This window comes from Wyeomyia smithii, chromosome 1, assembly GCF_029784165.1.
Source record: "Wyeomyia smithii strain HCP4-BCI-WySm-NY-G18 chromosome 1, ASM2978416v1, whole genome shotgun sequence".
NCBI classification, from domain to species: Eukaryota; Metazoa; Arthropoda; class Insecta; order Diptera; family Culicidae; genus Wyeomyia; species Wyeomyia smithii.
The window spans coordinates 84,482,920-84,510,277 of NC_073694.1; the positions used below are offsets into that span (position 1 = coordinate 84,482,920).

Below are 27,358 nucleotides of genomic sequence, written 5' to 3' on the forward strand. Positions count from 1 at the left end.
CGACTTCTGTATACAACTCATCGAGCAGATGTCGACAACTGCGAGCACTGCGGCGCGCCAACCGAAACAATCGAGCACAAATTCAGGAGGTGCCCACGAGTAACAAGCGCGTGGAGCTTGATACAAAACACGATCGCCTCGTAGCTGCCAGGAAGGCGAAGATTTAAATTCAGGTACATTACAAATCCAACATTGAACCATGTGTCAAGCAGTATAAAAACGAGCATTCCAAAACTAATCGTAAAGTATGTAGACTTCATTGACGAATAAGACAGTATATTCAGCATAGAAGCGTTGAAGTTTGCAATGGAACGACAATAGGGGCACATGTATATATTTTTAGAATAATGAATTTAATTCAAACACAATTGTTACAATGAGAAAAATTTGAAATTCAGTGATGAAATTTTTTCCATACAGTCATTGTCACCCCAATAGACCTCTCTATACACATAGTGGCATTTCCAGGTTTCTCGGAAAAGGGAAGAACATCCTTACTTGACGAGGAGTATATTTTGAACTCACAATGGAGGTTATATCATGTTTTCTTTGTTGACAGCTTGCATTTGCTCCAAGTACGTCGACATTTTCGTAAAAAGAACTTTCATTATACGCTAAACCAAATTTATTCCAATGAGGCCAGCTATTTTTGGGCAAAAAGTTTCGAGTAAAATTAATGGCCAAGTTGGCACTAACCTGTATTTATCATACGTCTTAATTAAAACTGTAGTTTATTTTGTCATTCAATATCTTTGGTTATCTACTACCCATATAATATAATTTTTTGATGGGTAGATTTGAAGATAACCTCATTTACCAACTTAACCCGTAACCAAATAGCCACGTTCCCTATACATTTTTTTTGTAAAGCGGCTTCGTAGCATCACGTCTGATTTTAATCGAGACATTCATAATTCAGATTACTGCCTCAGAACTAAAAGAATAGTTTTTACTGTGCATAAGTAAACATGCCAAATAATAAATAACAACTTATGCTCCGCAAAAACTTCGAACTTTGTTTCTCGCCGTAATGTTTTATTATCATGGAACTGCAAAGGAAAATGGTCTGATCTATGTTATATAAATGGTGTATTTGCGTTGGGTTGAAATGTAGCATTACATGGAAGCGCGAGATATTCTAGGATGGATGACTGTATGTGTTGAACTGATGCATCCTCCATCGCTTCCGTAGGGGAGAACTGTACAAAACGCACCAGTTGAGCATTTACGCAATTAACAACACTTCTAATCATTCTTAAGAGACCTTGACCGTGTAGGATGATTGTAGGATCTACAGTCATGTAGAAAATAATTAACACACTTGCAGTGTTGGATAATTTTTCGTATTTGCGCACTGATTTTAATTGTTGTATGATGTTATGTTACGTCATTATGGTCTGCAGACACTCTTTTTAAAAGAGGAACGGAGAAATAACTGGAGAAATTTCTGTGTCGGTGATTCCGAAAAATTGTTGCGTGAGCTAGTGTTTTTAAAGTGGCGAAAAAAATAAATACACTATTGAAATATATTTATTAACAATCCAAATTAGCTTTATTTATCTACATATCGTTGGCAAAGTGACCTTTTACGTTGCAGAAGACACTTTCAATATTTCGTGGCTTGTCTTTGTTTCAATAAACCATATTTAATCTTCGTGGTATGTTTACCACCAGGTTTTCACGAGCAAAAGCTGGACTTGCATTTTACGCTGCCTGTACGCCGTTCCATAAGTCGGTTTCATTCTTTAGATGATGCTTTGCAACGTAGGACTTAACAATCTTCCATAAATTTTTGATACGGTTTAAGTTAGGAGACTATGCTGGTCAATCCAACAATTTTATATTTTCCTCTGGAAATCATCTTCATGTTTTCGATGCTGTATGTTTAGGATCGTTACCCTCCAACGGAGAAGCATGTTTTATTTGGCATACGGAAGCATTACGCTACGTAAAATATCTGCATAGTCGTAAGTATTCATAGTCTATGTTATAAAATGTATGGGTTCCACACCAGCATCAGAAAACAGCACCACACCGTTTTGTGGTCACTTCCAAATTTTACTACTTTCTTGGTTAATTGTGCGTTAAAGGCAGTATTCATCGGTCTTCTCACCAGCTGCTGACCGTTTGGACCAAACAGGTTAAATTTCGACTCATACGACCAAAACACGATGTACCATTTAGTTGCACCCTAGTCTAAAAACTTTTTAGAAAATTCAGTTCTTGCCAAAATGTGTCGCTTTTGAAGTAGAATAAAGTTTTCTGTGTACCTAGGTGGTCGATTTTGCTTCCGTATGCCGGAGAAAACATGCCCCTTTGGTGGATCTCTGTGCAGTATAACGATCCTAAACATACAGTATTGAAAACACGAAGATGATTTTCAAACGAAAATATAAAATTATTAGTTTGACCAGCGCAGTCTCCTAATTTAAATTCTTTAGAAATTCTATAGAAGATTGGCAAAGCATCATCCAAAGAATAAAACAGACTTATGGAACGTCGGACAGGTAGCGTGAAATGCTAGTCCAGCTTCTACTCGTGAAAACCTGGTAGTAAACATACCACGAAGATTGAATATGGTTTTACAAAATAAAGGACAAGCCATAAAATATTGAAAGTGACTTTTGTAACGTAAAAGGTCACTTTACTAACGATATTTAAAGAAATAAAGCTAATTTGGATTGTTAATAAATATATTTCAATAGTGTATTAATGTTTTTCGCCACTTTAAAAACACTAACTCACGCAAGAAAATTTCGGAATCACCGACAGAGAAATTTCTTCAGTTATTTCTCCGTTACTATTTTAAAAAGAGTGTCTGCAGATCGCAATGACGTAACATAACATCATACAACAATTAAAATCACTGCGCAATTATGAAAAATTATACAACACTGCAAGTGTATTTATTATTTTCTTCATGACTGTATACAGGGTTTTAGGCAGCTCGCTTTAAATCCATTAATGGGTGATAGAGCACCCTATTTGATTAAAAAATCCATTTACGCATATGGCCAAAAGTTAAATACTGCAGAGTTATTTACTTTTTTCAGTTTTCGGTTATGTTTGCCTTTAACAGAGTCCAGCACAAGAAGTATGATAGTTAGCTCAATTCTGTTGTTTCGTTGGAAAGCTGAAGTCTCAAAAGCAGCATACTCTATAATTTATCAAGCGATCTTCTGCTGCTCTACATAGTGCATTCTACCCCAATTTTAATTTTTAGCATTTTTAAGTAAAAGTAGAAGAATATTAGGGAAATAAATTGAAATATTCATAGTATTATAAATTGTAAAAGAGTAAGAGTTGGAGAAACCACGGTTTTTGTGTAATTTGCAAGCCAGTTAACCATTAAAGCGTGTATCATGTTCATTAAAGATTACATGTTGGACAGAGCCACAGACAATCCTACAGTTTTTCAAGTATTTCATTTATTCTGCACATTTTTTCATATGAGAACTGTATAAAAGCTGTGTTTCATAAGAAAGACGAAAAAATTCACCATTAAAAGCCACATGTGTGAGTATTACCGTCTTATTCAGCTGGTGCGTTTCGTACAGTTCTCCCCTACTGTGTTCTGTTGAATCAATTTTATCCGCTTTTATTCGGTTTTAGAAGCATAGCGCTATATTTTTATTTCTCGCTCCCGGACACGAGATCCCCATTCGAGATTACTTCTCGTGCTCGTATCATACCACAACAAAACTTTAACAGTAAAAATAAAGTTTAATAAAAAACAGAGAACCCGATAATAATGAAAAATGTGAGAACTGTTTTTTATAGGAAATATCGCAAAGTAACGTAGATTGTACCTTATTAGTAAAGAACATCTCACTAAATAAACGTTTGCTCCTGATTTATAAAATAGGAAGAGGTGATCTGGTATTAGAATTATATACATTTCGAGGTCTGCTACTATTTCCCAACCGCCTCCCCCCCCCCCCCCCCAAATCAATTTTTATTTTGTTTATTTCGTATATTCCCTTAGTTATTCCGATTACATATTTGATTTTTCCTTTCAATTTCAGATAAAGAACTTGAATCACAACTCGATCCCATCGAGGAAAGATACGACGAAGATTATGAAGAAGGTAGATATAATTGTTATAGTTTGTTTATAATTTATTCAAACGTGATTGCGTGATTACCCTAATAATTTACTAAATTCCACAGTTCATATTAAACATTGTTCTTTGCTCTAATTTCAACTCTGAATCATTCTACAAGGGATAGTAAAATAAAAGTAGGATAGGCAACATTTTGATCAACTTTGAAATGTTGCCAAATATTGTTCGATTTTGATTATTCGAATACCAATTAACTGGGAAATTTTCATTTTTTTAACCACAAATGTGGCCTAGGTCAACAGATGTAGGGAAAATTCCTGAGCTCCGGTAGGCACGGCAACCTGTTAGCTTTCAGATTGATTCAGATTGAGAGAAATCTTCGAAGACATTTTGCTGAATACAGGCTGCATTGCAATGCAGCATTGGTCAATCCCAGAAGAACCTGGATTCCCCGAAAGAACTTCTGCATCAAAATATACCATGCAACACCTCAATCTCTAGTATTTCCCATCAAAAGTGTTTCTAAAGGTATAATTTTGAATACATACTTTACTGCCGTTCAATATCAACAAGTATCGAGAGAACGGCAGGTTACTCTAGCCACTCAAGTAGTATTGAGCGATCTTCAGAAAAAATCAATCTTCAGGAAAAGATCGATCTTCAGGATCAATCAATCAGAAATCGATCTGCTGAATCGATCTTTTTAGGCATTTTTTGCGGCGCTGTGAGATTCGCCGAACAAAGCGCCATATTTTAAATTGAGTTAGGTATTAACACCAGTGTGCGTGAGAATACTACAAATAATTTATCATTCATGAAGAATCGAAATCATTTGAATAGCAACTCGTCTCGCCTTCAGTCACTGACGAGACTAGCAAAATGTTGTATTAGAGAATGCTAGTGAAACTTGGCTGGTGACAGCTGAGTCGAACAGCTTCGCAGACAAGCCTATTGTCCAAAATCCAGCCCCATCATCTGCTATATCAAAATTGGTCAGGCCAGTGGCTCGTCGCTCGCTTCTTTTTTTGTAATAAGCCCTTATAACAAAAAATCCCTAAAACATCGAACGCTGATTACACGAAATAATGTTTTTGGGACTTGGTTCGATTTGGTTGCACTCCGATCACATCATATCTGCTAGTGCATCACCAGTTGCATTAAGAGCCAGAATGAAATAGACTATATGGAGGCATGATGATGTCATAACCGCACGCAACCATTTAAAAACCGATAAAACAACATTGAAAACGGTACACGATACCTGACAACTACTCAAGATCGCATCTAAAAAAAGTTCTGCACGCTGAAAAATAAATAACATTTCCAAAAGACCGAAAAAATCAAATCGAAAAATAAACGATCTTTTCGATTTTTCTAGGCTGAAAAAGCGATCTGAAAAATCAAAAATCGGGATGAAAAAGACCGATCTTTCGTAGATCCCCGGGCAGGAGAGCATAACAAAATCATAACTCATCAATAACATATTAAGCTATGAGAACTTATCGTGTTATTCGAAAGATATTCACGTTTCATACATGGATATGAAAATATTATAAAATGTTGATATCATATCTCGCTATGCCTTCAATAATATATTTGAGTTGCTTTTAAAATATTTCATTAAAAGTAAGTTTTCAGTGAAAGTTGTTCGTTATTGATAATCGGAATATATATAGTTTGCTTGTCTTTCAGTCACGCACACGACAAACGAAAGTAACTCAAATTGTCTTTTTTCCAAGCAAACTCTGAACCTGAGGTATACCCAGGTTTGCTATATTTTTGTGTGTAGCAACGCAAACACTATTATCGTGACTTCAAGCAACCATTGATTGCGTTTAGTCCTACACACACCCCCTCTCGCCTGATACGGACCCATTGAAGCGTGAGGAAATCAAAGTGAACTGAATCTTCACTTTCTTAGGCACACGTGTTGTTATTCGCACATGGCTAAAGTTCTGATCCAGTTGCATCGACAAAAACCGCCAAAAATTGAATGTTTCTCTGAAGACAAAGAAAGGTGATTTCGGCATGTGAAAGGAACGTAGTCATAATTGTTCATCATATCCCAGAGATTTGAAATTAACCAAACCAGTATCAATCAATTATATATGAACGTCAATCTATAGTTACATATTCAATAAGTCCTGTAACATCATACAGCTACATCAAAATTAGGTTGTTAAGTGATGGCATAAGGCAGTACCCAACTATGAAAAAGTCAAGTACATCATGGGTTATTTAAAACAAGACCAAAATACTATACATATCCTACATAATCCTTTAACTAAACTCCGACGTTTAAACTGTACGGATGAAGCGATGCCGATATGTGAAATATCGTTAGTCAAGAACGACATTAAATCATAAGATGTTATATGTCATTGATTTATAAATACAGATACAGAATAAGATTATATTAGTTGCCACTATTTTGAAAAAGAATAAACAGCAGGGTTATTTCCAGTTAAGAATCGAGCTGAATATCAAAGAAAAATACAAAACGATTAGGCCAAATCAGTGAAAATTTATTAACTGGATTAAGTGAACTCATCGGACACTCTAAATAGGCGATTTGAAAATGAAAACCTTTAAAACATGCCGCGTAAAAAACGACTTTTCTGAAAAATCTGCATTAAAACCCACGGCAAATCCGAAATCCGCATAAAATACAAATTTACACATACACATTTAAGGCTTCCACCACGCATTTCAGGTTTGAAACCAGAAACAAGATCTCTATGATGGAACGCGAGGATCTGTTCCTCGCGTTCCATCATAGAGATCTTCTTCATGCGCGAAATTGATCATGTGAAGGGTTATATCGGAGTATCACAGAATGGTTTGAACTACTCAATAATGATTAGGAGACGTCAGTACCCAGTTATTCTTGGCTTTGCTATGACTATCATAAACTACTGAGGCAAACTTTGGCACGTGTGAATGTTTCTGGAGTAGTTCGGTATTTTCTCATAGGCGATTATTTTGTAAATTGTTACTTTTTTCTCAACCATTCGTTTTTATTTTTTTGTAAATTATACTTGAAATGTTTCATCATGTAATTGAAAAATTGGACTCTTATTTAAGTATACAGTTTAAACGAAAATTAATAAGTCATTAGATAACTATTTTTCAAAATGATTAAATAATGGAAAAAAAAATTCTGTGCAGTAGCTCCGTATGAGAGGCAAGATGTTAATTCGTTTTCAAATAAACGATCGTTCTGTCGATCACTCCAAGCGTTTTCATGATACAATAAAAAAGTATGTTTCTTACAGTTAAGGTTAACAGTTGAGTTTAAAATTAGCGTTGACCATCTACATCGAATTGTCGAATTGTCATAGTTATATTTTGATTCCAAACTAGAATTTTTGAAGAAGCTTCATTATTTTAGAATATATACCAGCATTTGTAATAAGTTTAATTGTCCAACATTTTAAAAGTGGCTAGCCACTACGGGCCAACTTGTTTATAATATAGGGGTAAGCGGGGTAAGGCCGCCCCCTTAAGCAATTCAGTTTATAGAAAAAAAAGTTGCTGCTTCAATTTCATTTTTTCTTTACCAAGAGACTCTTCTATTCAATACCCGCATCTAAAAAAATAGAACTGAAATATTTTCGTTTATTTTCCAGCTTTTTTTGCGATTTTAAAAATGCATTGAAAATTTGCAGATCTCTTTCATTCGGGGTAAACCCGCCCACCAGCGGGGTAAGATCGCCCATCATTTGTTGTGGATAACAAATGATTTTAGAGCCAAAACGGTTGATTTTATTGGTATTGTGTCTTTGGCAAAGTTGTAGATGGTATTTTTTTTCTTATAAAAAAAAATATACACTGTAAAAAATCTGAAAATTTTTTTTAACTCTTTTTATTTTTTAACTATTTAAGTTCAAATCAATGTTTAGGTACCTTTTTCTGGTTTTCACAATAAATACATTTTTCAGAAATGCGGTTTTTCGAGATATTCAATTTATAATATATCTGCCTTTAAGCTTAAAATAAATACTCATTAAACTTGTCTTTGGGATTTTTTCGAAGAATTATTACATATAGAGTAATAATAACAATTATGATTTTTTACTAATATTTTGATTTTTTTTTCAATGTTCGTTTCAATGTTGTAGAACGAAATTACTATCTGAAACTTTACCAACGACCCTATACTAACCAAACAAACCGGCCAAATAAAATCTTTACAAAATTTAAGCTAATAATTTTTTTACTCTACGATTCATCAATCATCAAAGTTTAGCTAACCTTTTGTAGATTTTTCAGGCAAAAATATTTATATATATAATGAATTGAATTAAACTTTTCGAAATTTTATTTTTAATTAATTTTTTTTATCTCTCCTTTGAAATTTTTTTACAGTGAATACTTTTTTCGGATGGGCAAAAATACTATTTTCAACTTTGCTAAAGACGTCATACCGATCAAACAAACCGTCCTGGCTATACAATTATTTTTGCTCATTAATACAACTTTTACACAAGTTTACTTCTTTCAAAAATTAGTCTTGTTAAAAAAATATTATTAGAAAATCGCTTTACTGATCCTATCAATATTCCCTTTGTAGTGTCGCGGCATTTGGGTCTTGAAGTAAATAAACAAACAGTTGTATACGTGGCGGTTCTACCCCATCTATAGTGGGCGGCCTTACCCCTAGTGGAACATTTTTATATTTCACCGAAAAAGCAGTCAAAATTACAAGATTACTCACGGCTTTCGATATTTCCGAAAGAAGACAGATTCAGGCAACCGATTAAACGTGTATTTACAAACGAAACAACAGATTTTTAGACAATAAAGCCTTAAGTCCCGTTGCCGCAAAACAGCTGAAATGTTGATTTTGATTATTTATGTGACCGTTCGCGCACTATCAAAGCAGAAAGGGGTGCAAAATGTTATGTTGCTATATTGTAACATGTCTATTAAGGAAATTTCTCAATTATCATATAACTTGGCAGTGAAACTACGGTGGGCGGTCTTACCCCGCAGGGCGGTCTTACCCTGTTTACCCCTAATTAGGTATGCATTTAGTGTTCAATAACTTGAAAATATCTGCATAGGTCATTTTTGTGATTTTTATCGCAAATTAATTGGTTTGTTATTGAAATATCAAGTTTTGCTATTCATATAGTCTTGGAGGAACAATATTTTGGTATTATTTTTTGTTATTTTACCAACTATGTAAATCATATTAAGATCAAAATGAGGTGTATTCCCCATATCTGGTTGTGATATTATAATGATATTTTCTCCTGCTCGGGTCGATTCAAGATCGACCAATCCTACACTCAAGTCGTTCTGGAAGGTGACGAGCAAAAAAAGAAAAAAAGGTCGCCCTAGAACAAGGGGGTTCCCTTCAATCGGGAGGCCCGGGTCATTTTCCCCCTTTGCCCCCCTTAAATCCTGGCCTATATGTATATATATATATATATATATATATATATATATATATATATATATATATATATATATATATATATATATATATATATATATATATATATATATATATATATATATATATATATATATATATATATATATATATATATATATATATATATATATATATATATATATATATATATATATATATATATATATATATATATATATATATATATATATATATATATATATATATATATATATATATATATATATATATATATATATATATATATATATATATATATATATATATATATATATATATATATATATAATAGTTATAGTATATATAATAGTTAAAATTATTGCTTGCTATGTCTTCTCGTTTTACTTTTTGTGTAAACAATATCAATATCATCGTTATAGTTGAACATCAGTCTTCATGAATTAATTGATAATTTGGAGATACGGGGACTATCTCCAGATTTTTCTCAAGTTTTGAATAACTTCCAGTGCAGAAAAAAACCTTCGCTATACCAAACGTTCGGACACCAATTTTCGGTTTTGGGGAATCAGCTCTGACTTATGAACCTAATATCAGGGAGTTTTTGAATATTTTTCTTCAGGAATTTGAAAATAGCGTTGGACGCCCGTTGTCATTTTCTGAACATAGTTCTATTTTTTAGAAATAGGTCGCTTTTTACGCGTTTTTTTTGCGCGGCTTTTTTTACGCGGCTTTTTTTACGCGGATTCCGGAATTTACGCGGTTGTTTTACGCGGATTCCGGAATTTACGCAGTTTTTTTACGCGGTATGTATCCCCCGCGTAAAAAGTTGCTTTAGTGTATTGACATTAGTTAACCATTTTACTTAGTTTTACACAGCTTGACAGAAAGCAGAAATCGCGGAATTGATTTCTAAACAACGTTTCAATGTTGCGTCCAAGCCTTCTTCTGTATTCTATTAACCTTTCCAGAAAATGTAATCCGCCATGCACGATTTAAAAATTTGGGCCGGAGATGAATATTTGGATTCTGGACGTTATCTTGAATTCGAAAATATACATATTGCAGAGCATATATTCGTTTTTCATAAAACTCTAAAACCGGAAGTCGCCATATTGAATTTAAAAAATGTCATGGGATTTTTAGTTCTGCTTTCTAAAAGATCCGGGCTCCGGAAAAACCAATGTTTGGAGGTTTGTAAACGTTTTCTACAGTTGTATACAGCTTCCCAGCAACCAAAAGTCGCCAAAACATCGGGAATCATGTTCCGGTCCCTAGACATCAACTTCTGTCCATGACCGACCGAGGCCATGGAAGTTATCGTACCCCTTCAAAAAGTTTCCATAGGGCACTAAAAGACCTGATTTTCTTATAAATTAAGACCCCCTCCCTCTTTGATAGCTGCTCCTTTCTCTTTTCGACATCATGTTCGGTCTCTGGAAATCAGTTTCCGGTCTCCAGATATGACCAAAGGCCTAAAAACCATCGTATTCATTCAGAAAGTTCCCATAATGCATGAAAATAGATTTTTCGATCAATTAAGACCCTCTCCTCCTTTGGGGGTTGCACCTCCTTCTTCACACTGTTTCTATGACCACTTTCTCTGTACAAAGAACACGTATGTCAAATTTGGTTAAAATCGGTACAATCATTCGAGAGTTATGCTGGAACATACATACATACATACAAAACTTTTTTTTGAATAAATAGCTGGATTGTAGGAGCTCTTATCTTATTTGATCGATGCTCTTAACTAAATTTTTATTCGGTAATAGTTGAGCTTCAGCAACTTTTCCAAACATACTTTTATCCAAAACGCTAAATTGGACTCTCCGTTATCAAATTATGCAAGAAATATGTCAAGAAATCGTTCCAAAAACGGATCAAAGCAGGTTGGATGTTTTGGAACACTTCTCTAGAAACATTTGCACGAAAGCCGATTTTCGGCTGCAAACAGACGTCACTACGTTTCAAAAAAGGCCATTATTTGGAAATATATGATCGATTTTCATATGACGACGTCATTCCGATTCTGAAAATACCCATATTGCCAAGCATATAATTCAATTATTAATATTCGCAGATTTCCAGAAACCGGAAGTCGGCAACCCAAGTTTCAAAGTATCGTCAGATAACGATAACCGGTTCTTAAGAGTCATTTTTGCTCCGAAAATTGCAACATTGGGGGTTTGTGAGTGTTTTCCACAGCTTTAAATGGCTTCCCAGAAACCGGAAGTCGCCATCTTGGATTGAAAATGGCATCGAACATCGTGTTTCGGTCTCTGGACATCAACTTCCGGCCTCCAAATATGACCAAGAACCCGAAAATCATCAAATTTCAATGAAAGGTTTCCATTATGTATGAAAATTTATTACTTTTGACCCCCTCCTTCTTTAAGGGTGACCCCTCCCCCTATCCAATATTTCTATGACCACTTCCTTTATACAAAGAACACGTATGCCAAGTTTGGTTGAAATCGGTTCAGGCCTTCGAGAGTTATGCTGGAACATACATACATACATACATACAAAACTTCTCTTTTATATAAATAGAAGAAGAAGATAGATAGATAGAAGATAGATAGCCAATAATACGAGTCAAAAAAAAAAATAATCAATTATTATGAATTTAAGTAATCAATTACTGACTTTTTCGATGAATTGTTTTGTTTTTTTACGGTTATTTGCAATCATCAGTAGTGTATTCCCCTTCTCTTCGTCGGACTTTGGACCAAAATCATTGTAGTGTCCCGAGAGCTCGTTCCGCTGGATCGTTTATCACCGTTAAAGAGCTACATTTCCTTTTCGCTTCAATGTAATCAGTTCGTGAATTCCAGCTGGTAGGATCTTCATTCAAGAAACCGCTCTCTAGCCCCAAAATTTGAAAAAAGATCATGGATCTTTCGGTTACATAATCGGCAAGACCTTTTTTGGCCGAGTACTTTCTAACTCTGGTTAAAGAGCTTCCATTACTCCGCTTTTTCAAATTTTCTACCATCTTCCGTTTTGTTTCCTCATCTACTCGATCACTAAATAAAGGGAGACTTACATTGAGCTCTGTTAAGTACCAAAGGTGCTTCTCGAACTCTCTGGAAGTGTTTTGGCTTAGCTTTTTATCCTCAAAATTTTGCAAGGACTGCATAAACCCAAGTCGTTCACTGGTGCATCTGTTGCCACTGGACATTCATACCACCTTTTCACGTAAATTTTCACAACAAACAGCACAAATCTGTGAAGCCGGACATTATCTGTCTCGAATTGATCCTGGAAAAGGTATAGTTTGAGACCATATATCGCCCGAGCCATCCACCTGGCGTGGTGTAGGGCACCAGGGCGCCGAAATTTCACTGGATCGCCTTCTCCAAGGCACAATAATGAAAGCTGCAGAAGTTCTTTATAGTCCTCGCGTATGAATTTTTGCAAGATCATTTGCCTGCAAAAATCAACAAGACTTTTGGTTTCCTCTTGTCCGAGTGTTCCTTTAAAGATAATACAATATAAAACATGTTATTTTATTTTCTTGAGGAAACCTCAAATTAAAATTAGGGACCAATTGGGAATCCAGCATAAGCATTTTCATCTATTGTATCCCATTCGTTTCGGAATGATTTGAATAGAGCGTCATCGGGAGAACTTGTCAGTTGTTCATAACATGTCATGTAGGCTGTTTTAAGAATCAATTCATATACGTGGTGCCTGCACGGAAAATCCAGCAATTTTCTTCCAAGTAGACGTTCTAGGATGACTCAGCACCATTTTTTTCTCCTGAATTCACATTGGTGGTGTCATAACACTTTCCGCAAATAACTTCATCGAGATTCCAGCGTTTCAAGCTTTTAAAAACTTGTTCTGCTTCGACTTTTCCTGTACCGTGTTCTATAAATTCGCAACTGATGATTTGATCAACAGAATCTAAACCCGTCACGACAACAGCTAACTTTTCAGTTTTTTTGCGATTGAACAACAATTGCTTGGAATCAAAATGAACGACCAAAACTTATCCTGAATTTCTTTAGCAATCTCTTGGCGGGCCTGGAGAATGGAAAGACATATTAAACATCAATATTTTAAATCTGTGCAGGCAAACATACTGCTTTGCGTTTTCTGTGAAGAGTAATTTGCTTAAACTTAGTTCTTGTGGATTGATATCAAAGGCAACAGCTGTGGCTGCTAATACCCCAACAGCCCCACGGTTAGAGATTCGGTTTCGGTCAATATTTTCGATAAAAGCGTTTGTTAGTGGTTGTAGTCTTTTACTTCGTCGGACCTGACTTGTATCTTCCACGACTAGTTCTCGGACGTTAATATTCGACCTTGTTGATTTGTTCTCAATTTTTCGTGTTTTCTTTTCACGACACTGTTCACAGGTAACCGGTACATTTGTTTGGATGGCTTTCGGGAACACACACGGAATTTTATTATGTTTCTGATAGTTCCAGAACTCCACGCGGATCGCATCGTGTTGTAATTCGCTTTCGATATTTTCTACGCTGGTGTTGAAAAATTCACTCATCTGTATCTTACTCGATTTCAACCTTCCTAATGATCTTGAGTCCCGCTTCTTATAGACCTTCTTTAGTCTTTGCCATGATGCTATAAGCCTGGTAACTCGTCTAACAACGTTCCGCTTGAGCTGATGCGGGAAACCAGCCCGAACCCAAATTATACCCCCCATTGCCTCGGTAGACACATTCTGAACACTTTGTCCCTTCGATGATTTCTGATTTTCCAGGTGGTACCGGAAGTTACTGATGATCTCAAGCTGCGACGGAAAATGATTTTTGGGCAGGTTCTTTCTTGCTATGCCGGACATCAGATCGTATTTGAGCTTCGTTTTCGGCGACATGATAAGTTATTGTTCTATTTCCCGTGACTTCTAGAGATTAACTGATAATGAAATATTTGTCGGAGACGGAGTGCATTTGTTCACTACCTCCTAAACTTTCCCATTTCTCTGTAGAGAGCTGAGTAATGAGAGCACGCAAACGTAAATAGCTTTTGTTCAACGATCCCTGGATCGTGGTACGAAAAATATTGCTATTGTTTCATTGTATCTACCAAGGAGTTAGTTTAATAACGATTGCAATAAAGCAGACTTGCAACCTATTGTTCCCTATGCGGTGTATAAAAAATGCTATGAATAGGCGTAATCATTTGTGCGGTTTAGTGGTGGGTCGTAGCAATTTTGGTTGATGTGTTGTCGAATACTATATTTTAAATAATTATTCATAAAGTTCGGCAGTAAATATATCAGTAGTAAATCACGAATAACTTTGTTGGGGTTAAAGATAGCCATATTGTGTCTTCGGCAAAGTTATTCCCCACTAAATTTCCCATCTTTTGACGGTATTGAACTTTATATGGCTCAATGTACGGTACCCACTTCAAACGATTGAATGCTGGAATTTTTTAAAAAATCAACTTTTTCGATAATTTAAAAATAGGGTAACCGCTCCTATATTCATCTCAGTACCTATATTCATCTCATCATGCCTTTTGGATCAATTTATCGTCAAATTTTACCATATTTTCAACGTACAACTTTCAACCACTTGACAAAATCGAGAAGTACAAATATTTACTTTCAAATATTTGTAGAAATTTGACGATAAATTGGACAAATGAGAAAAATAAGATGAATATAGGTGCAGCTAGCTGTTGAGATGAATAATGGAGCAGTTCCCCTACATAATGCATGCTTGGGACCCTGAACAGCTCCGAACAAAAATCTGGCTTATAGTTTGAACCCTAAAGAATCCATTAGAAATAATAAGACATAACGATTCATTAAAATTTGGAGTGTTAGATTGTTTTAAAAAAACATGTTCAAAAACCTGACTTTTTTCAAATATCCCGCTTGTGCACCCCTTAAACCTCATTCTTAAAGTTTTCGCCCTTATAGAGATTTTTTCTGACACCATAAACTTTCATTTTAAGGGTGAGCCCCCAGGTTTCCAGACATCATGCAATTTTGGGACAGCCTAATGTGCATCCACTTGGTCTCAGTAGACAGGTTACTACGTTGATCGCGCGATGTACGATGAATATTTTGAAACTCAGCTTGGAAAATAGCTTCAATTGATGGGTTAACACTGATGCTCACCAAATTTTTTTCTTGCATCTTATAGCATTTTTTCTCAGCTTTCCAATGCTGGTCTCAGATCGGAAATCGGTAGTTGCGAACACGGTCAAAATTGCATTTTTCTGATATAATCCAAGATGGCGGCCAGATTCAAGATGGCGGCCTAAATTCTGATCACTTCAAATGAAAGCCCTATCATTCCTCTTTACAGGAGAGTGCTACTTGTAGTACTTTACATAACGAATTTAAGAGATATAGCTCGAATAATACATCAAGAATTGCTACAATTTCAACTTTTCTGAAAACTGTTCCGCCACTTGGTGACCAAGGGGTCAACAAATTTGATCAAACAAAAATGGCATTACCACGTTTTCTTTATTTCTTATAACTATATGCAATTATATCAAATTTGAAAGACCTTGTGCACCTAGTGGCCTAGTTTTAGCGAGAATTGCTCATATATATATATGAGCAATTCTCGCTAAAACTAGGCCACTAGGTGCACAAGGTCTTTCAAATTTGATATAATTGCATATAGTTATAAGAAATAAAGAAAACGTGGTAATGCCATTTTTGTTTGATCAAATTTGTTGACCCCTTGGTCACCAAGTGGCGGAACAGTTTTCAGAAAAGTTGAAATTGTAGCAATTCTTGATGTATTATTCGAGCTATATCTCTTAAATTCGTTATGTAAAGTACTACAAGTAGCACTCTCCTGTAAAGAGGAATGATAGGGCTTTCATTTGAAGTGATCAGAATTTAGGCCGCCATCTTGAATCTGGCCGCCATCTTGGATTATATCAGAAAAATGCAATTTTGACCGTGTTCGCAACTACCGATTTCCGATCTGAGACCAGCATTGGAAAGCTGAGAAAAAATGCTATAAGATGCAAGAAAAAAATTTGGTGAGCATCAGTGTTAACCCATCAATTGAAGCTATTTTCCAAGCTGAGTTTCAAAATATTCATCGTACATCGCGCGATCAACGTAGTAACCTGTCTACTGAGACCAAGTGGATGCACATTAGGCTGTCCCAAAATTGCATGATGTCTGGAAACCTGGGGGCTCACCCTTAAAATGAAAGTTTATGGTGTCAGAAAAAATCTTTATAAGGGCGAAAACTTTAGGAAATGAGGTTTAAGGGGTGCACAAGCGGGATATTTGAAAAAAGTCAGGTTTTTGAACATGTTTTTTTAAAACAATCTAACACTTCAAATTTTAATGAATCGTTATGTCTTATTATTTCTAATGGATTCTTTAGGGTTCAAACTATAAGCCAGATTTTTGTTCGGAGCTGTTCAGGGTCCCAAGCATGCATTATGTAGGGGAACTGCTCCATTATTCATCTCAACAGCTAGCTGCACCTATATTCATCTTATTTTTCTCATTTGTCCAATTTATCGTCAAATTTCTACAAATATTTGAAAGTAAATATTTGTACTTCTCGATTTTGTCAAGTGGTTGAAAGTTGTACGTTGAAAATATGGTAAAATTTGACGATAAATTGATCCAAAAGGCATGATGAGATGAATATAGGTACTGAGATGAATATAGGAGCGGTTACCCTATTTTTAAATTATCGAAAAAGTTGATTTTTTAAAAAATTCCAGCATTCAATCGTTTGAAGTGGGTACCGTACATTGAGCCATATAAAGTTCAATACCGTCAAAAGATGGGAAATTTAGTGGGGAATAACTTTGCCGAAGACACAATATGGCTATCTTTAACCCCAACAAAGTTGTTCGTGATTTACTACTGATATATTTACTGCCGAACTTTATGAATAATTATTTAAAATATAAAATTCGACAACACATCAACCAAAATTGCTACGACCCACCACTAAACCGCACAAATGATTACGCCTATTCATAGCATTTTTATACACCGCATAGGGAACAATAGGTTGCAAGTCTGCTTTATTGCAATCGTTATTAAACTAACTCCTTGGTAGATACAATGAAACAATAGCAATATTTTTCGTACCACGATCCAGGGATCGTTGAACAAAAGCTATTTACGTTTGCGTGCTCTCATTACTCAGCTCTCTACAGAGAAATGGGAAAGTTTAGGAGGTAGTGAACAAATACACTCCGTCTCCGACAAATATTTCATTATCAGTTAATCTCTAGAAGTCACGGGAAATAGAACAATAACTTATCATGTCGCCGAAAACGAAGCTCAAATACGATCTGATGTCCGGCATAGCAAGAAAGAACCTGCCCAAAAATCATTTTCCGTCGCAGCTTGAGATCATCAGTAACTTCCGGTACCACCTGGAAAATCAGAAATCATCGAAGGGACAAAGTGTTCAGAATGTGTCTACCGAGGCAATGGGGGGTATAATTTGGGTTCGGGCTGGTTTCCCGCATCAGCTCAAGCGGAACGTTGTTAGACGAGTTACCAGGCTTATAGCATCATGGCAAAGACTAAAGAAGGTCTATAAGAAGCGGGACTCAAGATCATTAGGAAGGTTGAAATCGAGTAAGATACAGATGAGTGAATTTTTCAACATCAGCGTAGAAAATATCGAAAGCGAATTACAACACGATGCGATCCGCGTGGAGTTCTGGAACTATCAGAAACATAATAAAATTCCGTGTGTGTTCCCGAAAGCCATCCAAACAAATGTACCGGTTACCTGTGAACAGTGTCGTGAAAAGAAAACACGAAAAATTGAGAACAAATCAACAAGGTCGAATATTAACGTCCGAGAACTAGTCGTGGAAGATACAAGTCAGGTCCGACGAAGTAAAAGACTACAACCACTAACAAACGCTTTTATCGAAAATATTGACCGAAACCGAATCTCTAACCGTGGGGCTGTTGGGGTATTAGCAGCCACAGCTGTTGCCTTTGATATCAATCCACAAGAACTAAGTTTAAGCAAATTACTCTTCACAGAAAACGCAAAGCAGTATGTTTGCCTGCACAGATTTAAAATATTGATGTTTAATATGTCTTTCCATTCTCCAGGCCCGCCAAGAGATTGCTAAAGAAATTCAGGATAAGTTTTGGTCGTTCATTTTGATTCCAAGCAATTGTTGTTCAATCGCAAAAAAACTGAAAAGTTAGCTGTTGTCGTGACGGGTTTAGATTCTGTTGATCAAATCATCAGTTGCGAATTTATAGAACACGGTACAGGAAAAGTCGAAGCAGAACAAGTTTTTAAAAGCTTGAAACGCTGGAATCTCGATGAAGTTATTTGCGGAAAGTGTTATGACACCACCAATGTGAATTCAGGAGAAAAAAATGGTGCTGAGTCATCCTAGAACGTCTACTTGGAAGAAAATTGCTGGATTTTCCGTGCAGGCACCACGTATATGAATTGATTCTTAAAACAGCCTACATGACATGTTATGAACAACTGACAAGTTCTCCCGATGACGCTCTATTCAAATCATTCCGAAACGAATGGGATACAATAGATGAAAATGCTTATGCTGGATTCCCAATTGGTCCCTAATTTTAATTTGAGGTTTCCTCAAGAAAATAAAATAACATGTTTTATATTGTATTATCTTTAAAGGAACACTCGGACAAGAGGAAACCAAAAGTCTTGTTGATTTTTGCAGGCAAATGATCTTGCAAAAATTCATACGCGAGGACTATAAAGAACTTCTGCAGCTTTCATTATTGTGCCTTGGAGAAGGCGATCCAGTGAAATTTCGGCGCCCTGGTGCCCTACACCACGCCAGGTGGATGGCTCGGGCGATATATGGTCTCAAACTATACCTTTTCCAGGATCAATTCGAGACAGATAATGTCCAGCTTCACAGATTTGTGCTGTTTGTTGTGAAAATTTACGTGAAAGGGTGGTATGAATGTCCAGTGGCAACAGATGCACCAGTGAACGACTTGGGTTTATGCAGTCCTTGCAAAATTTTGAGGATAAAAAGCTAAGCCAAAACACTTCCAGAGAGTTCGAGAAGCACCTTTGGTACTTAACAGAGCTCAATGTAAGTCTCTCTTTATTTAGTGATCGAGTAGATGAGGAAACAAAACGGAAGATGGTAGAAAATTTGAAAAAGCGGAGTAATGGAAGCTCTTTAACCAGAGTTAGAAAGTACTCGGCCAAAAAAGGTCTTGCCGATTATGTAACCGAAAGATCCATGATCTTTTTTCAAATTTTGGGGCTAGAGAGCGGTTTCTTGAATGAAGATCCTACCAGCTGGAATTCACGAACTGATTACATTGAAGCGAAAAGGAAATGTAGCTCTTTAACGGTGATAAACGATCCAGCGGAACGAGCTCTCGGGACACTACAATGATTTTGGTCCAAAGTCCGACGAAGAGAAGGGGAATACACTACTGATGATTGCAAATAACCGTAAAAAAACAAAACAATTCATCGAAAAAGTCAGTAATTGATTACTTAAATTCATAATAATTGATTATTTTTTTTTTTGACTCGTATTATTGGCTATCTATCTTCTATCTATCTATCTTCTTCTTCTATTTATATAAAAGAGAAGTTTTGTATGTATGTATGTATGTATGTTCCAGCATAACTCTCGAAGGCCTGAACCGATTTCAACCAAACTTGGCATACGTGTTCTTTGTATAGAGGAAGTGGTCATAGAAATATTGGATAGGGGGAGGGGTCACCCTTAAAGAAGGAGGGGGTCAAAAGTAATAAATTTTCATACATAATGGAAACCTTTCATTGAAATTTGATGATTTTCGGGTTCTTGGTCATATTTGGAGGCCGGAAGTTGATGTCCAGAGACCGAAACACGATGTTCGATGCCATTTTCAATCCAAGATGGCGACTTCCGGTTTCTGGGAAGCCATTTAAAGCTGTGGAAAACACTCACAAACCCCCAATGTTGCAATTTTCGGAGCAAAAATGACTCTTAAGAACCGGTTATCGTTATCTGACGATACTTTGAAACTTGGGTTGCCGACTTCCGGTTTCTGGAAATCTGCGAATATTAATAATTGAATTATATGCTTGGCAATATGGGTATTTTCAGAATCGGAATGACGTCGTCATATGAAAATCGATCATATATTTCCAAATAATGGCCTTTTTTGAAACGTAGTGACGTCTGTTTGCAGCCGAAAATCGGCTTTCGTGCAAATGTTTCTAGAGAAGTGTTCCAAAACATCCAACCTGCTTTGATCCGTTTTTGGAACGATTTCTTGACATATTTCTTGCATAATTTGATAACGGAGAGTCCAATTTAGCGTTTTGGATAAAAGTATGTTTGGAAAAGTTGCTGAAGCTCAACTATTACCGAATAAAAATTTAGTTAAGAGCATCGATCAAATAAGATAAGAGCTCCTACAATCCAGCTATTTATTCAAAAAAAAGTTTTGTATGTATGTATGTATGTTCCAGCATAACTCTCGAATGATTGTACCGATTTTAACCAAATTTGACATACGTGTTCTTTGTACAGAGAAAGTGGTCATAGAAACAGTGTGAAGAAGGAGGTGCAACCCCCAAAGGAGGAGAGGGTCTTAATTGATCGAAAAATCTATTTTCATGCATTATGGGAACTTTCTGAATGAATACGATGGTTTTTAGGCCTTTGGTCATATCTGGAGACCGGAAACTGATTTCCAGAGACCGAACATGATGTCGAAAAGAGAAAGGAGCAGCTATCAAAGAGGGAGGGGGTCTTAATTTATAAGAAAATCAGGTCTTTTAGTGCCCTATGGAAACTTTTTGAAGGGGTACGATAACTTCCATGGCCTCGGTCGGTCATGGACAGAAGTTGATGTCTAGGGACCGGAACATGATTCCCGATGTTTTGGCGACTTTTGGTTGCTGGGAAGCTGTATACAACTGTAGAAAACGTTTACAAACCTCCAAACATTGGTTTTTCCGGAACCCGGATCTTTTAGAAAGCAGAACTAAAAATCCCATGACATTTTTTAAATTCAATATGGCGACTTCCGGTTTTAGAGTTTTATGAAAAACGAATATATGCTCTGCAATATGTATATTTTCGAATTCAAGATGACGTCCAGAATCCAAATATTCATCTCCGGCCCAAATTTTTAAATCGTGCATGGCGGATTACATTTTCTGGAAAGGTTAATAGAATACAGAAGAAGGCTTGGACGCAACATTGAAACGTTGTTTAGAAATCAATTCCGCGATTTCTGCTTTCTGTCAAGCTGTGTAAAACTAAGTAAAATGGTTAACTAATGTCAATACACTAAAGCAACTTTTTACGCGGGGGATACATACCGCGTAAAAAAACTGCGTAAATTCCGGAATCCGCGTAAAAAAACCGCGTAAATTCCGGAATCCGCGTAAAAAAAGCCGCGTAAAAAAAGCCGCGCAAAAAAAACGCGTAAAAAGCGACCTATTTCTAAAAAATAGAACTATGTTCAGAAAATGACAACGGGCGTCCAACGCTATTTTCAAATTCCTGAAGAAAAATATTCAAAAACTCCCTGATATTAGGTTCATAAGTCAGAGCTGATTCCCCAAAACCGAAAATTGGTGTCCGAACGTTTGGTATAGCGAAGGTTTTTTTCTGCACTGGAAGTTATTCAAAACTTGAGAAAAATCTGGAGATAGTCCCCGTATCTCCAAATTATCAATTAATTCATGAAGACTGATGTTCAACTATAACGATGATATTGATATTGTTTACACAAAAAGTAAAACGAGAAGACATAGCAAGCAATAATTTTAACTATTAGAGATGAGCCTAGGCTATTGATTATTTAATTTGAGTGTAATTTGAGTTTATTGTAAGTTAATTACTAAAAAGTTTATTACTAAAATAGAAATATTATTTGAAATGCTCGAGCTGGAAAAAATATATGGAAATATAGAAAATTATAAAAAAGCAGAAATTTTTACACGAGCAAGGGTACATTCAGCTAGTATATATATATATATATATATATATATATATATATATATATATATATATATATATATATAAATCGTCGTGCTCCGCAAAGAAGCCAGAAACAAGGGCCCAGCCTATCGGGCTTTTGCCCAAGAGGCGCTTGGAGATAGAGTGCAGGTTCGGGCACTCACGTCGCAGGTAACCCTACAAATTAAATACCTGGACGAGGTCACCGAGGCATGCAAAGTGTTACATTTCGAGATTATACCGACAAAAATACCGCAACAATTTTTGAGTGCACACCAATGAAACTTTCGGATTACTAAGAATGCAGCCAATCTAGAGCTAAAAAGCTCGATCTCTCACACATGAGAATAACTAAGTACCGAACTGCTTCCGCTCTCGCACTACAACAGCACTCATCGGCTGTAGAACCAATCGCGAACGTATAATAGCCCAGGACAGTCGAACAATAGTGACCGGGCGGTCGACCGATTGCAAGTGACCCAAAATTGGCAAAATAAGTCAGCCACAGGAAATTCAGATCGCTCCGATAAGGTTCACCGCGAATAAAGAACAAAATTGTCCGCGCACAGTGCACTGCGGAACTAGAACCACGTGACAATCTCGAATAACCCTGTTATTACGGTCCGAGAACAAAGTTGTCCAACGCGATTGGGACCACAACACTAGAGGTAGTGTCCTTCCGTCCACCGGTCTGGAACAAAAAAGAATTCGGCGCATCAGTGTGGGCATCTGGTTTGAGCACCCATCCGCAAACACAGGCCTTCGTCAGAGGGCCTTTTATTTGTAGGCGGTCAGCTAGAAAGCAGACGCGAGTCATCGCGCGTTAGGCAACGCGCGAGCGGCCCTCCAGGGCGGTAGAGCCGGCCGCTGATGCGGAATGCAGAGTCACGGGGCCCCCACCGTTACTAGTGTGTAAGAGAGTGGCAAGATAGGTTCACGAACTGTACGTATGGCCAATAGACATAAGTAAATCATGACACCAGTCTTTATCTTAAGCCTTCCCTCACTTCCGTAAACTTTACCTTTGTCGCACCTAACAATTGTATAATCTTTTATTTGAGTTCAAGGGATATACCGTTAAAGACTCGTCCTTAGCATTTGGTATGTGTTGCGTATTGATAGCGGATTCCAGGTAAACGGAACAATTTCTCACAGCTTGAGGAAAATCGCAACATTGGCGCCCAACCTAAAAACCCACATAAGTTGAAGACTATATGACATAACGGTAAATGCGTTAGGGGGTAGCAAGTGATCGAGGAAGTGATTAGTGAGTAAAGACTCGAAATAGCAATCGCTAGTTAGCCATGGAGCTCGAGCACTTGGCAGACGATGAGCTGGACTTTGAGTGGAGGATACGAGGATTAAAGGAGACAAAAGGACAGGACAAATTAGGAAAACTAACACGGCTGCGTCAAGTTTTGAAAAACAAGTCGGTTTCTTCGCCGACAACTTCTAGTCACATTATGTCCGAGGTAGATAATATTTACCAATGCCAAGCAAGGTTACAAAATATTCTGTTAAACGTCGAAAAGGCCATCAGGCAAAACAATGCAGAACAATTGAAGATGTGCCGATCGAGATTAATGCACTATCAGCTTCGTCTCTCCCTAATAACCGATAGCTTGATCGTAGCAAATGCAAACAAATCGTTGGCTAAAATCAAGCAAACGTTAGCAAGAATTCAAGACTTTTTGATGAATCAGCCAACCACAAACTTAGAGGTAAAAGGCGATGCGGGTGACGTTGCGGGTGACGCGGAAATGTTACAAAAACTGGAGAATCCTCAACTGCAATCAAGTATGAAGGAATCCCAACAAACGCAGGAACAGATTCAAAATCAGGAGCCACCGCAGCAGCAAACGGCAGAACAAATTCTGATGCAGCAACAGCGTGAGGCAAACCAACAGCTTCAGCATCAACTCGAAGACGAAAGGCGAAAACTGCACCAATTGCAGTTGCAATTGCAACAAGAGCAACAGTTGCTCTCACGGCAACAGCAACAACAGCACGATAGTCATCAGTGGGAACAGTGGCAGAATCAACAGGAGCAGATGCATCAACAGCAAGTACAACAGTTGCAACTGCAGCAACAGGAGCTGCAGCATCTTTTGCAACAAGAAAGAGCAAAGCGGCAACAGCTGGAAAACCAGATGGGACATCTACAACAACAGCAGCAAAATTTCAGTCAGTTAGGCGATACAGCAAATCCTTCGTTAGATTTGAATAGGCAACAGGCAACAACTATTGCATTCAATTCCAGGAGTAGATCAGCTACCTCATGATCTCAGGAATGATTTTATGCGTTTCTTGCGAACACAACATAGACCAAACACACCACGCTCTAGTGGACAAGCACGAAGTATGGATAGGTTTACACAACCAGCACACAAATGGCCTTTCGAATATGCGGGTCAACCCAATATCATACAATTGGGCGAATTCCTAAACCAAGTAAACACATACGCGGACACCGAAGGAATTGAGGAGCAAACCCTCCTGCGTTCTATCAAGCATTTGCTGAAGGGGAGAGCTCTTCAATGGTACACACGATCTTACTTGCACCTAACCAATTGAGAGGTGTTCAAATCGGAAATTAAACAGGAATTTCCACCACCAAATTATTCCGAGATCATCAAGCAAGACTTATATCTGCGGTTTCAAGGCCCAAACGAATCATTCACCACGTTTTACAGGGACCTAGTAGCCGCCTTCGAAATTGTAGAGCCAGCAATTTCAGAGACAGAAAGACTATTTATCGTAAAATCTCACCTAAATTCAGACTACACCCCTATAGCAGCAGCCTCCAGAGTTAGCACAGTTAGAGAATTAGTCACAGTCTGTAAAGACTTCGGAGTGTCGCGATCTTACTCCATGCGAGGTAGATCTGCTACAACTTATCGTTCACTTTGGAACAAACCAGAACAGCGTCCGGGGACAAACAGGATGGACATTCCTAACCGGCCATCGTTCAACCGGCAACCGCATTACACAGCACAAATCAACTCAATGGAACTCAGCTCGGAACTAGAAGAAAATTTGAACCCGCAGGACATTCTAGAACGCGAAATGCTTCAACACGATATTGCTCTACGTAATGAGGTAGATTCTAACAATGTGGAGGAAGTGAACGCACTGCGTTTACAGAATAACTCTAGAGAAAGGCCCGCAATGAATCCACATCCACCAACTAGTGGAGAGCAACGTACAAGGGAATGGACACCAAGCATCATATGTTGGCAGTGTGAAAAACCTGGTCACACTTATCCAAATTGTCCCAACCCGAAACATTACCTTTTCTGCTACAGTTGTGGAAGAAAAGGTTGCACTACTCGCAATTGCGAAGCATGTATCTCGAGATGGAGACAGCTAGATTCGACAAATGGTCCGCAGCATCCGGGAAACCGCAGTTGGGAGAACCCTCAATGAAGGGCGGGGTCTCTTCCATTCAAACCGACATCCCTTCACTCTTAAGTATACCTGCTTTCAGTAAAGTAGAATCGATCGTAATAAATCCGCACAACAGCGACAACCGTCCATACGCATTCATCAGCATCTTAGGTCGACAGATACGTGGGCTCCTGGACAGCGGCGCTACCTGCAGTCTGATGGGAGGTGCAATGTGCAAAATAGCAGACGAATTAGGATTGAAACAATTTCCCGTCAAGGGGGAAGTAAAAACAGCAGACGACTCAGCCCACTCAGTATCGTTTTTCGCCCAAGTGCCCATTTTCTACAATAACAGGGGCCGTGTTCTACCCGTGCTTTTTGTTGAAACGATGCCTTCCATCTGCATTTTAGGGATGGACTTCTGGTCGCACTTCGGCGTAAAAGCAACCGTGTGCGGTGTTACGGCAAACTTAAATTCCGAGCAATCGATCAAAGAGTCCTTGTCAGAGCATGAAAAGCAGCGGTTAAAGGAAGTAATTCAGAAGTTTCCGACTTCACAGCGAAAAGGCAAATTAGGAAGGACGAGCCTGTACTACCACAAAATTGACACAGGGAGCGCGACCCCGTTCAAGCAGAAACATTACCCGATGTCCAAATTCGTGTTGGACAATTTGAACAAAGAAGTGGACAGGATGTTAGAGTTAGGCGTCATCGAAAATGCGATTTGCTGTCCGTGGAATAGTGCTACAGTGGGAGTCAAGAAAAAGGATGGCTCCATGCGACTATGCTTAGACGCAAGAAAATTAAATTAAGTCATAGTGCAGGAGGCTTATCCGATTCCACATATAGCCTCTATTATGAATAATCTAAGTGGATCGACCTTTCTATCCTCGATTGATTTGGAGTCTGCGTTTTGGCAAATACCGTTAGAAGAAGGATCTAAACAGAAAACCGCTTTCACAATTCCGCAACGTGGACATTTTCAATTCACCGTGGTCCCATTTGGACTATCAACGGCCAGTCAAGCTCTTTCGCGGGTCATGAGTCACCTTTTCATTGACCTCGAACCGAAGGTTTTCGTGTACCTTGACGACCTGGTGCTTGCTACCAAAACACTACAGGAACATTTGGATCTTCTGGAGGAAATTGCAAAACGGTTGGAGAGGGCAGGGCTGACAATCAATGCGGAAAAATCCGTGTTCGGCAGAAAAAGCCTGAAATATTTGGGTTACGTTCTGGACGAGACAGGTTGGCAGGTGGACGAGGAGAAGATAGAAGCAATCAGCAAGTTTCCGTCCCCTACAACAAAGAAAGAAGTCCAACGTTTTATCGGCATGTGTGGCTGGTACCGCCGTTTCATTAAGGACTTCTCGCGAATCGCAGCACCACTCACAGAACTCACGAAAGCCAAGATCAAATTCCGATGGACACAAGAATGCGAAAAAGCATTTCAGACACTAAAGAGCCATCTCATCTCGGCGCCGGTCCTGGCGACCCCGGACTATTCGAAACCCTTCGCGATTGCGTGCGACGCAAGTGACGTTGCAATTGGAGGCGTACTCACCCAAGACGTCGAAGG

At 37.7% G+C, this 27,358-nt stretch overlaps 1 protein-coding gene across 2 annotated transcripts in view; it reads left to right on the forward strand.

Annotated features, from left to right (window-relative positions):
- Positions 1–27,358, forward strand: part of LOC129717836 (protein timeless homolog) — a 279,468-nt gene that overhangs the window by 116,792 nt on the left and 135,318 nt on the right. For both annotated transcript variants that reach the window (XM_055668038.1, XM_055668039.1), the window contains one exon: positions 4,026–4,088. In XM_055668038.1, the coding sequence (XP_055524013.1) occupies positions 4,026–4,088 (63 nt within the window). The remainder of the gene's footprint in view (positions 1–4,025; positions 4,089–27,358) is intronic.